This window comes from Sceloporus occidentalis, unplaced genomic scaffold (assembly GCF_023333645.1).
Source record: "Sceloporus occidentalis isolate IW3139 unplaced genomic scaffold, rSceOcc1.0.p SCAF_35, whole genome shotgun sequence".
In the NCBI taxonomy this organism is placed as follows: Eukaryota; Metazoa; Chordata; class Lepidosauria; order Squamata; family Phrynosomatidae; genus Sceloporus; species Sceloporus occidentalis.
This window is the reverse complement of record NW_028317015.1, coordinates 8,039,112-8,052,064: the sequence shown is the minus strand read 5'-3', so window position 1 is coordinate 8,052,064 and position 12,953 is coordinate 8,039,112. Positions and strand designations below refer to the sequence as shown.

Sequence of the window (12,953 nt, the reverse complement as noted above, 5' to 3'; positions counted from 1 at the left end):
TTCAAACTTTGGAGGGTTTTCTTATAATCGAGCAAATATGGTATATAGGGCAGTTTCCTTAACTCCAAAAGAATGCTGGACGTCTTACACTTTGTTTTTGCAATAAAGAACATCATCTCTTTTTGTACAAATAAAGCTTTAGACAATGCCACATCGGCCTGTAGCTTCCGCAACATAAGCAGTTTTTAGAGGATCTGGAACATTCTGGTATCTGCTGAAGAGGCCCACCTGTTAGAACTAAACCCTATGTTTATAATATTTAATATTAGCTTTTTTCGGGTGGGAGGGGCTAAAGGCTAAGAGATTTTTCATTCTACCCCCTTAGGTCTAGTTACAGCATTCAGCTGCAGGTGTCATTTAGCTGAACTAGGGCCCCCATAGAGCCCAGCATAGATGTATGTCGCTGCCTTCCCACTTCCACGTTCTTGAAGGTTACGTCTACCTTCTCGGTTCCATTCCCTGCCCCTTGTGTCTTTTTTCCTCTCTAGAATCCTTCACCCTTTGCCATACCCTGAGACTTTTGAAATGGTAACCTTTGAATAGCCTATTATGAAGAATCTATGTAGTGAGTAACTAGATGTGTTACCAAATGTTTCAAATAGTGGTCCATCATTGATACCTTGTCCTTGATATATTTAAAGATATACTTAATTTTGTCACCTGAATTCAAGCAGGGCTATCAACCAGAACATACTGGTAGCAAAAGCACCAACTGGGAGTGCAGACATGATTCAGTAGCTGTAAATGGGAAATAGGAAGTGCCGTTGGCTACACGCACCTTCTAGCTAGGCTTACTTGCTTTTAATAACATACTTTTGTGAATATTTTGAACTCGGTTAGTGCTGTTATGGCTACAGTCCCAACTAGTCAAACTTGAAAAACGAATAGTTTGATAAAGAAGTGCACTTTTTGTATTTGCCTTGTAGGTTAAAATCCTAAGAAATTAGGTGTTTCTAAATCAGGATAGAATTGCAAGTATATTTCTGAGATCTATATCAATTGGGAATTTCTTGTTTGAAGAAGTATTTGGAAGAAAACCCTATTGGTCCTTAAAACATACACCGATCAGCCATAACATTATGACCATTGACAGGTGATGTGAATAACACTGATATCATGGCACTTGTCAGTGGGTAGGATATATAAGGCAGCAAGTAAACATTTTGTCTTCAAAGTTGATGATGGCTAGATGACTGGGTCAGAGCATTCCCAAAACTGCAGCTCTTGTGGTGTTACCTGGTCTATCAAAAGTGGTCCAAGGAAGGAAGTGGTGAACCTGCAAATGGGGTCATGGGCGGCCAAGGCTCATTAATGCTACTGTAGCTGAAATTGCTGAAAAGTTAATGCGCGTTCTGATAGAAAGGTGTCAGAACACACAGCATATGAGGCTGCATAGCTGCAGACCAGTCATGGTGCCCATGCTGACCCCTGTCTATTGCTGAAAGCCGCTACAGTGGGCACATGAGCTTTGTATGGAGCACCGTCTAGTGAACGCGTCACAGCCCAAGACTTATCTGCCGCCGGATTATGTGCCTGGGAGTACCATCCTCCACATCTGTTTGTATCCACACTATTCCTGGGATGTTTGACTGGGCCTCCCCAGGGAGTCCTCCCCTGACTCTGCAGATACAGAAACCCTCTAACAAGGGTTTCAAACAGTTATCACAGTCTGTGAAAGATTATGGGATTTCCTCTTTCAACTACATTTCCCATGCTGCCCTGCCCTCAAACCTGTTAGGTAAGTGATGTCACAGTTTCAAGGATTTTCTCTTTGGACTACATTTCCCACGATGCTATGCTCTCAAATCACATGATTGCTTTCAGACGTTCCAGGAACCTCAGCCAAGATGGCGATCTTCAGTGTGTATGTGGTGAATAAAGCAGGCGGTTTGATTTATCAGCTGGATAACCAGAGTCCGAGGGCAGAGACAGAGAAAACCTTCAGCTACCCGCTGGATCTTGTACTTAAAGTACATGACGACCGGGTGCAGGTGTCCTTCGGGCAGCGGGACGGCATCCGAGGTGAGGAAACCTAGGCTTTGGGTTATTCAGTTTTCTCCATCTGTGCTCCCTCAGGATGCAAAGTGTGCTCCAGGTCCGTGTCAGTCACGTCTGGTGTGCTGAATGTTATTTCTACCATTTAATAGTTTGGGGTCACTTAGCTGATTTTGTGGAAAACAAGGACATTTCTAGCTATAAAGTAATTGCAACAGGGTTTTCTTATATTATATTAAACTTGGATCACCAAGCACAGCCTTCCATTGGATGGGAGCGATAAATGGCTATTTGAACACAGGAGTGATGGGGCTGATGAAGGGCCTGAGTACGCCTATGAAGAGATTCCATTAAAATCAGTTAAAAGTAACTTCCAGCATTAATGTTATTTATGGGGGTCAGGTGTTTGCCTTTTTTTTTAATTACTGTGTTTATATGGCCCTTATATCTGTTTTGTAGTATTCATTCTGATAACTGGTGTGTATTTATTTCATTTGTTATTGATCTGTACCTTACAGTAGTGTGTGTGGAAGCTGTAGCAGTCTTGAAGGGAAACAGTGATGCCATAAATATACACAATTACTTTTTTTAGTGGTAAACAGCCTTTTTGCTTGTTACCCGAGTATGGTAGTACATAAAATATTAAACACCAGAATGACTGTGTTTTGGGGTGACCACATTCAGCCATTTTCGATAGACATACATGTAGTTTATGCGCTGAAGTATGTGGGATGTATAACCGTAATGGGAACCAGTGAGAAACCGGAGATCCCTGGCTGTTGACAGATTAATCACAATCTGAGCCGACTACACGAGTGGAACCATTCAGAATAAGGTATGAGAAAATGTAAACCGGCACTATGAAACCAGTGGGTTTACATTTTTGTAGGCATATGAAAGGCACTAAGCCTTTATAATGTCAAATTATAGACACAGGTGGTGATTGGATGAGAATACTTTACCAAAGGTGAGTCGGGCACCCATATACCAGCAGGTGAATGGAATGTAAGCAATGTCTTTCAATAACTCCTATAGGGCTGCAACTAATTTATTTTCATAATCAATTAGTTGGCCGATTTTTATTTTTTCGATTAATGGGATGAAAAATAAATGTATGTGTTTTGTTTATTTAAAATAATTTAACCCCTTAACGTCTATTGCCGGGTTAGGCACGTCATGCAAAACGGTCACTTAACGACCTATGATGTGCCTGACACATCATGAGGCTTATACAAGCTTAGAAAGTGATCAACGATCACTTTCTAAGCTTAAACGGTGTTGCTGTAATGCCTTGATGTCGAGGCATTCAGCAACACTGAGAACGGCATCATGGTGGAAGCCTGTTTTAAAAGCATTTAGCTGCCTCTCTGGCAGCTGGCGAACGTTGCGCGCAGACAACCTTCACCGCTGCTGGCCTGTACTTCCGGAAGTGCCGGCAGCAGCGGAGGATGTCTACGCGCATCGCGTAGACGACCACTGGCTGCCAGAGAGAAGGATCCGGGTCCCCTGCAGCGCTGCGGAGGATCTGGATCTTAGTGTTATTATGTGACCTTTGAGGTCGGATTACAACAGGAGGGGTATTTTAGGGAGCATTTGCTCTGAAAAAACCCTCATCTTATATTCGATAAAATTGATTCAACTAATCAATAATGTATAGATTCTATTTTTGTATACAACAGCATCTTAAAAAAGTATTTATTTAAAAGAATGTTTATAAATACCTCAAATATTATATTTACTTGTTTTAATTCATGTGAGATAGTGGCCCACGTTATACCCCCCATTATATTTACTATAAATAGCACCTGGAATGGATTGGTACCTATGCCTAAATCCAGCAATATAGACGAAATGTGTCAGGGACCCCTACTCTGTTAAGGATTTTTTGTCTTTGTGTGTCATGGAAGAATTTACTATTTTTATATTTGAAATAAGAAATAAAAGATAAAATAGTTTTTACATAAGGGATCTCTCACTGTTCTTAAGAGCAACAACATATCCTGAGCTTGTTTGGGGACTTTTGCTTTTTTTTTGTTGTTTTTGTTTGATTTAATTGACAGCTCGAGGCACCGTACCTAGAAGACAGCAATAAATATTTTAGTGGAGTTGCTATGCTCCATGGTACATATACAAACGTGAACGCCGTATACTATAGCATCACCCCTGTAGAACCACGTCAATATGGAGTCGCCATCATTTTCCTAAAATAGGGAGCTAGCATTGCGTTGGGTGTTTCTACATCCCACATACTGCAGGCCAAGTACAGGAACTAGATATCGGGTGCTATGTATGAAAGTTGTTTTTGGTGATGAGAAGGAAACAGTCTTACCACCATAACAAGTCCTAAAAAAAAAAAGACGTTGGATGTCGTGGAATATACCGTATTGGCTCGGAGATAGGCCGCACCCTAAAAGTTTGAATTTTTTTGCTTTAAAAAAGCACCTGATATGCTGCCACTCTATCCCCCCCTGAGATATGCACTCTGCCCCCGAGATGTGCCCCCCCCCGAGATATGCTGCCACTCTGCCCCCAAGAGGTCCCCCCCCCCCGACTTACCGGTGCAGACTCCCCGGGGTCTTGCAGGGCCGGCGAGGGACAGCTATGCAGTACACGTACTCAACTTCCGGTGCTGGCACTTCCGCCGTGGGAAGTGCTGGCAAGGAAGTTTGTTAGCGTACATCGCGCAGACGTTCACCGGCAGCGGCGATGCAAGCGTTAACAACCTCCGCTGCCGGCACGTCTGCACGATGTGCTTTAACAATCTCCCGTGAAGGCACCCCCCTCCCCTGGGGAAAGTGCTGGCAGGGGAGGCTGTCTGAGCGTATCAGAGAGTAGGATGCAGGTCCCCTGCACCGCTGCGGGGGATCTGTATCCTAACCCCGCTGCCGTCGGGCGCTAGACCCCGAATATAGGCCACACCCCCACTTTAAAGACAAAGTGGGGGGGGAAAGTGCGGCCTATATTTGAGCCAATACGGTATATTGTGTATATATAGTGAAAAATTATTGCTAATACACAATCTTCTAAATTAACACATCAATATAGGAAACACAGGTATCGCAGTACAAAAGAGAAAAAAAACACAAAATGAAAAAATACAGAACAGTTGCAGAAACGAAGACGCTGTTGATCAGGACCACCTTCCTTTTGATTATAAGCTTCCGCTGCAGCATTCAATCCCATTTATCGTTTTATGATCATAACCGTTTTTGTGTCCGTGTTATTAATAATCCCATTGTCTGTTTTTGTATTCTCCCAAACATCACTCCAGTCGGACACGCCGTTCTCTCTATTAATGGGATCGATGTGAATGGCAGAAACACGGCAGACGGGAAAGAAGTTCTTGAATTCCTTAGTAATCCCAGCAATTATCCTCTCTCCATAAGGTTTGGCCGGCCCCGTCTTTCTTCAAATGAGAAGCTGATGTTGGCCTCTATGTTTCACTCGTAAGTTGTTTTTTTTTTTTTATCCATCAGACATATGCAAATATGAGTTTATATAACAGTATTTTAAATGAAGGACAGATGCAGTGCGAGGATTTAAAAAACTGCTTGGGAAATTGTGATTGTTGTGTCGTTTTAACAGTATTGCACATTTAATAAGTTCTTCATTGTATCATAATTCCTTTTCACAGAAAAAAACTGATTCTCTGTACTTTTGTGCTTCTTATCCATGTATTTTAGATTATTTGCCATTGGGTCCCAACTATCTCCAGAGCTTGGAAGTTCTGGTATAGAAATGCTTGAAACGGATACATTCAAACTTCACTGCTTCCAGACTCTAACCGGTGAGACACGAACTTTTTAATGTATACTATATTCTTTTTTAAAACTTTTTTCCCGTTGATTAGGTGCATTCACCAATAACTGTGAGCCAAAATGCTTCCAGCTTAACTGGTGTTTAGGTTAAAATGTGAAGGTTGTCAAGTAATCAGTTTTTCATTTTTCTATACTTTAGTTCTAGTAAACATTACAAATTTGAACTTTAACCCCTTCATGACAAAGCCCGTACATGTACAGGCTCTCACAATGCTTTGTTTTTAATGGTTTTATGGATAACCCATTGTCCTTAAGGGGTTAATTTTATGAAATTTTGTTAACTCATAAAAACTAACGACAAATAAAAGACCCACAACAAAGCAAACAAAAATGGAAAAGCTCAAATATTTGTTTGATTTTTTAATTTGTTTGTCTGTTGTGGAGTTCCTGGGTGCTTTACTGACAGCTATTTAGCAACTGTGGCATTTATTGGGGGCTCAACAGGCAGAACTACTTTAAACCCTGGTAAGCTTTTATAACGCAAATTAGAGACCACTTTTAAAATTACAACCAAAAGACCAACTTGTAATCGAGAGTTACAAAAGAATGGGAAAAATAACTACTAGAGACATTAAATGGGTAGAGCAAATGCTCTGAAAAACTCCCTTCCTTCTATAATCCGATCTCAAATAGAGATCGGATTATAACTGTAGAATCCAGACCCCCCCCGCAAAGCTGCAGGAGACCTGGATCCTCTCTGCCACCCGTTGAGGGTCTGTGCAAAACACGCAGATATCCTCCGCTTCTCCCCTCCCCTTCCGCCGGGGCTTCTATTACTGCATCACGTGACCTTCCGGTGCGGCTTCTGTCATGGAGCAGAGGGGAGAAGCGGCTGTCTGCGCAACCTCCGCTACTTCCCTTCACTTCTACCTGCCCCACCAGGGGTTAATATAGCAACAGAGGAAAAACGGAGAAAGTAAGCACCACTGGGTAAGGTAAGCATGGAGTATTATCTTCATTTTTATGCTTATTTGCCCTGTGCTTCTTTTGTTGATATATTAACCCCTGGTGGGGCAGGTAGAATTTTTTTCGGGCTCTATTATGTCTGCGCATTCTTTAATTTGTGTTTTTTATTTTTCGTTGGCTGTAATATGTTTCATTGTTTGTATTGTCCATATATTTATGTTGTATTGTGTATTATCCTTTTTTTGCCTATTTATTAAAGCATATATTTTATGCCTATTTTAGCGCTGTCAGTTTTTCTTATATCAGGGGGGCACAGTGGCATAAAGGGGCTATGAGGCATATCAGGGGGCATGGTGGCATATCAGGGGGTGTGAGGCATATCAGGGGGTGTGAGGCATATCAGGGGGTGTGAGGCATATCAGGGGGCATGGTGGCATATAGGGGGGTATGAGGCATATCAGGGCACAGTGGCATATTGAGGTGAAGGGCATCTCAGTGACATATTGGGTATAAGGCATATAGGGGGCTATAAGGCATATCGGGGCACAGTGGCATATTGGGGTGTAAGGCATATCAGGGGGGCATGGTGGCATATAGGAGGGTATAAGGCATATTGGGGCACAGTGGCATATCAGGGGGGCACACTGGCATATAGGGGGCTATAAGGCATATCTGGGCACAGTGGCATGTTAGTGGCATATAGGAGGTATAAGGCATATTGGGGGGCACAGTGGCGTCTCTGGTACATAGGAGGCATAAGGCATATATGGGGCAGAGTTGCAAGCTGGGAGTGAGATGTGCATAATTGGGGGGGCAGGTTGGCAAAAAAAAGAAAATATAAGCGAGGCATTTTTCTCATGAATTCTTACATGAATTAATATTTACTAGTAAAACTTTTTTGGTATTAAAACTTAGTTAAGAGAAATAGTGCGTTTGGGTTCCTTTAAAATATAGCTTTATTATGTCAGTGTTAATGAAACATCTTAATGTAAATTATACGTTTTTATTTTAAATGAAAAATTTGCATTTTTTTTTATCCGATTAATTGAAGAAATAATCGACCAACTAATCGATTATGAAAATAATCGTTAGTTGCAGCCCTACTGGAGATTGACACATAGGGGACTGTTGGCAGGGCTCCTGAAATGGTGAAATGTTTGCAGGATAAATATTACCAGGAAAGACAAGATATCTCAATATGTATAGCCTGGAGGAAAGAAGAGCGGAAGGATGTGATGGAATCATTTAAATACTTAAAGGGATTTAATCTTTAGCAAAGTATGAGAGGTAGGTTTCATTCAAAGGAAAATTGTTAGGTGAAAAGGTCGTAGTCCAAACTAGAGGGTCAGACTTTTAGATGCAAGGACATTTTATTTTACTGATAGCGTGATATGAAACAGCCTACCATCAGAAGTGGTAAAAATTAATAAAGTGAGGGCATTCAAAAATGCAAGAAATATTTTTTGTCTTCTAGGCATCAAGTTTATGGTGCTGTCGGACCCTCGCCAGGCAGGGATAGATTCTCTTCTGCGTAAGATATATGAACTTTATTCTGATTATGCTTTGAAAAACCCTTTTTACTCACTGGAGATGCCAATCAGGTAAGAATGCCCCCTCTCTTTCTATGTATCTTAACTCCTTGTCAGAATGAATAGGCTTCTTAAAAAGAAATAAGGGTGTCGGGTCCCAGTCGTGATATCAGATTTATAAAAGAGATTTTCTCTTACAGATGTGAGCTGTTTGACCAGAACCTAAAATCAGCAATGGAAGTTGCAGAGAAAGCTGGAACATTTGGACCAAACTCTTAATGTTAGATACACGTAGCGAGTATCGGTTTATTTTGAGGATAATTAAACAGTTCTATGGGATGAACATTGGCAGTGCTAGCGGTCATCGTAACTCATTATTCTGCCAATGATATGTATATATTGTAAAATGTGTTGTTTATATCCTAAAGTAGAATGCATTTGTGTTACAATACTACTGAAGTATTTCAGAAGTATTTTGTATTAAAACAGTTAATGGTTTTTCTCTGTATGTGTGCACTCAATACAGCCTCTGTGTACCCAACGGCATCTTAAACATCTCTCTGTCGCAGTAGCATTTTAAACCTTTTCTATGAAACCAGTAGTTTCATGCAAAAATGTTTGTACGTATAAATAGATTGCTCACACCGGTTGTAGTACACAATGTCATGCAGATTAGCCATAGATAAGCACCTCTGGTGCCAGTTGAGTGGCAAATCAGGTGAATATGGGGAGCTGTTGGCATTTGACAGCTTTTCCAGGTGGTCAGTCTGGGCTTGGCATGGCATCTTAGTGTACCACAGTAGCATAATGACAGCGACTTTTTTTAAAATTATTTTAATGTACTTGGTTTACTCACAGACTCAGTAGCTTTTCTTCTCTCCTGGAACACACCATCTGTTTAAGACAGCTGCCTCGCCTTTACTGTTTAATATACGCACTGGACACTTTATTCGGTACAACTGTTCAATTGCTTGTTAACACAAATAGCTAACCAGCCAATCACACGTTAGCAGCTCAATGCATTTAGGCATGTAGACGTGGTAAAGACAACTTGCTGAAGTTCAAAGCGAGCATCGGAATGGGGAAGAAAGCGGATTTCAAGTGACTTTGAATGTGGCATGGTTGTTGGTGCCAGACGGGCTGGTCTGAGTATTTCAGAAACTGCTGATGTACTGGGATTTTCAGGTACAACCACCTCTAGGGTTTATAGAGAATATCCAGTGAACGGCAGTTGTGTGGACGAAAATTCTTTGTCGATGTCGGGGACCCTGAGCGACAGTGTCAGAAACATCCCCGGGAATGTCCGCACGGTAGCCAGGCCAGAGTAATGAAGAGGTAAATAAAACATTTAGACTTTAATAAATTAAAAACAGTATCTCACAAAAGTGAGTACACCCCTCACATTTATGTAAATATTGTTATATCTTTTCTATTTTTGTAAATCAAAATTTTATTGTTTTTTTAAATGTTTTATAACAAAGTGAGAAGGAGAAACAAAAACATAATGGGGAAGGGAAGGAAGACAAAGACAAAAATGGACAGCGCATGGCAACAGAAATACATCACAAGACCCTGACGCAGCAGGGCTAAGGACATCGACACATCTACAACAGTAGAATTATAACAGGAAAAAGAGACCCCAACAACGGAGTCCCAGTACCCTAGCTCAATTATGACAATAGCAGTCTGGTGGAGTGGTCCAGAAAGTATTGGGACCAGTAGAACCAGGTCCGCCTATGTTGCTCACCCTGTCTATCAGAGCGGGCCACCAACTCCTCCAGAGCGCGCACTCTCTCCACCCTTCGTATCCACTCCCTAAACGAGGGTGGGGTGACAGAAGCCCAATGCAAGGGAATCAAGGCTTTAGCCTCGTCTAGTAAGTGTCTGAGCACAGATTTCTTATACACTGTTACAGGCAGGGTGGTATGATGAAGCAGGTAACTGGCAGGTTCAAAAGGAGGCGGAGAGTCAGTGAAATGCGGGAGGACGGCTTGGATAGCTTTCCAAAAAGGAACAATAAGGGGGCATTCCCACCATATATGAAGAATCGACCCCACCGACACAACTCCGAATGGTCAGGGAACATGCTATGCAGGCGAGAGGGCGTACGGTACCAGGGTGTGAGCAGTTTATAAGAGAGCTCCAGTGACCTGGTACTAAGGGAGCAACCATGCGTTAAAGAGAAGATTTTCCCCCATTGCGCCACAGTGAATGACACCTCGAGATCCGATTCCCACTTCCCCACATAGGCCGGTAAACCACCATACCCCACACTCAAGAGCAGCTGATACAGCAGGGAAATCCCATGAGGGGGCAGAGCATCTTCCAAATGTAACGATTCAAAAGGTCCCTGGCAAGGTTGGGTTTCTGAGGAATAGACGCAACGTAAGCTCTAAGTTGCAAATACTAAAGAGTTTGCAGCGCAGTCCGGGTAACGCCCCAACCAGGGTCGACAGGGAACGGAGCCGAGCACCCTGCATATAGGATCGCAACGTCGGCTTATCTCCCGGAGCCGACATCAGAAATGAGCCCCCCGTCATACCCGAGGGAAAGTCAAGGTTATACCGCAACGGCGTCAGCGGCGAGGGATAGCCAAAAGAAAAGGGTGACCCACCGCCTGTCTCCGAGCCACAGACGGCTTTGTTATATCTTTTCATGTGACAACACTGAAGAAACGACACTCTGCTACAATGTAAAGTAGTGAGTGTACAGCCTATATAACAGTGTAAATTTGCTGTCCCCTCAAAATAACTCAACACACAGACATTAATGTCTATACCTTGGCAACAAAAGTGAGTACAACCCTAAGTAGAAAAGTCCAAATTGGGCCCAAAGTGTATTTTATGTGGCTATCATTATTTTCCAGCACTGCCTTAACCCTCTTGGGCATGGAGTTCACCAGAGCTTCAGAGGTTGCCACTGGAGTTCTCCTCCATGACGACGACATGGAGCTGGTGTTAGAGACCTTGCGCTCCCCCACCTTCCGTTTGAGGATGCCCCACAGATGCTTAATAGGGTTTAGGTCTGGAGACATGCTTGGCCAGTCCATCACCTTTACCCTCAGCTTCTTTAGCAAGGCAGTGGTTGTCTTGGAGGTGAGTTTGGGGTCGTTATCATGTTGGAATACTGCCCTTGCGGCCCAGTCTCCGAAGGAAGGAGATCATGCTTGGCTAAAGTATGTTACGGTACATGTTGGCATTCATGGTTTCCTCAATGAACTGTAGCTCCCCACTGCCGGCAGCACTCATGCAGGCCCAGACCATGACACTCCCGCCACCATGCTTGACTGTAGGCAAGACACACTTGTCTTTGTAGTCCTTACCTGGTTGCCGCCACACACGCTTGACACCATCTGAACCAAATAAGTTTATCTAGGTCTCATCGGACCACAGGACATGGTTCCAGTAATCCATATCTTTAGTCCTGCTTGTCTTCAGCAAACTGTTTGCAGGCTTTCTTGTGCATCATCTTTAGAAGAGGCTTCCTTCTGGGACGACAGCCATGCAGACCAATTTGATGTGGCGTGTAGCGTATGGTCTGAGCACTGACAGGCTGACCCCCCACCCCTTCAACCTCTGCAGCAATGCTGGCAGCACTCATACCTCTATTTCCCAAAGCCAAACTCTGGATATGACGCTGAGCACGAGCACGCAACTTCTTTGATCGACCCTGGCGAGGCCTGTTCTGAGTGGAACCTGTCCTGTGACAATCTTCTTATAGCCTACGGCATCTTTTCCGATCCTCAGAGTTCTTTGCCATGAGGTGCCATGTTGAACTTCCAGTGACCAGTATTATAGAGAGTGAGAGTGATAACACCAAATTTAACACACCTGCTCCCCATTCACACCTGAGACCTTATAACACTAACGAGTCACATGACACCGGGGAGGGGAAATGGCTAATTGGGCCAATTTAGACATATCCAATTTGGGGTGTACTCACTTTTGTTGCCAAGGTTTAGACATTAATGGCTGTGTGTTGAGTTATTTTGAGGGGACAGCAAATTTACACTGTTATACAGGCTGTACACTTACTACTTTACATTGTAGCATAGTGTCGTTTCTTTTGTTCTCACATGAAAAGATATAATAAAATATTTACAAAAATGTGAGGGGTGTACTCACTTTTGTCAGATACTGTAGTTTACATGGGTCCGCTATTCACAGGAAAGGGGAACAATGCCTAAACTGACATATGGCAAAATTGCTCCATAACTTAAGGTACCAAAAACCCCAGTGACTGATGGGCTTCATTGTTATGTTATCTAGCACCTGTAATATACTGTTGCCCATTGTACTGCATAAGACAGGGGCGTAACTAGACGCCTCAGGGCCCGGGTGCGAGAATCTGTTAAGGGCCCCACCACCCCCCCCACCCCCTCACCCCCCCCAAAAAACATGATTTTTACCCAACAATTTTTTTTCAACAAATTCAATTTACATATTGAATCATATCTGTAAAAAAATCAAAGAAAAAGGGGCGCATGTACAAAGGGCATAATCCAGGGGTGTCCAAGTTTTTTCTGCAGTGGGCCACTTCATCAGAATTGTATACGTGCGCGGGCCGCACTCATTTTTCACTGTGACAAAAAATATGGCCTTTAATAAAATATGCAGATTAAAATAAAGTAAAATGACACAAAACCTTTACTCTTCCTCTCACTGATTTCTGGGCCTTGAAAGTTTTGCAAATACAAATTCAGGAT

The 12,953-nt window shown here is 42.7% G+C and overlaps 1 protein-coding gene across 5 annotated transcripts; it reads left to right on the top strand.

The window, feature by feature from the left end:
• The first annotated feature begins 1,847 nt into the window (after positions 1-1,847).
• On the top strand, positions 1,848-8,527 carry LOC149298049 (trafficking protein particle complex subunit 4). Of its 5 annotated transcripts, none has more exons than XM_089487954.1 (5): positions 1,848-2,022; positions 5,267-5,309; positions 5,676-5,782; positions 8,194-8,320; positions 8,449-8,527. In XM_089487954.1, exons 1-5 carry the CDS (start codon positions 1,848-1,850, stop codon positions 8,525-8,527), a joined length of 531 nt encoding a protein of 176 aa, XP_089344080.1. The 5 variants fall into 5 exon arrangements, with proteins under 5 accessions (XP_089344080.1, XP_089344081.1, XP_089344078.1 ...); XM_089487955.1 differs by having other exon boundaries at positions 5,267-5,350; positions 5,732-5,782; XM_089487952.1 differs by having other exon boundaries at positions 5,267-5,441; positions 5,679-5,782.
• Positions 8,528-12,953: the final 4,426 nt, after the last annotated feature.

Coding starts and splice junctions, on each gene's coding strand:
- LOC149298049 (XM_089487952.1), top strand. CDS start 1,848: ATGGCGATCTTCAGTGTGTATGTGGTGAATAAAGCAGGCGGTTTGATT. Junction 5,442..5,678: donor TTGGCCTCTATGTTTCACTC/GTAAGTTGTTTT, acceptor CATGTATTTTAG/ATTATTTGCCATTGGGTCCC. Junction 5,783..8,193: donor CTGCTTCCAGACTCTAACCG/GTGAGACACGAA, acceptor TTTGTCTTCTAG/GCATCAAGTTTATGGTGCTG.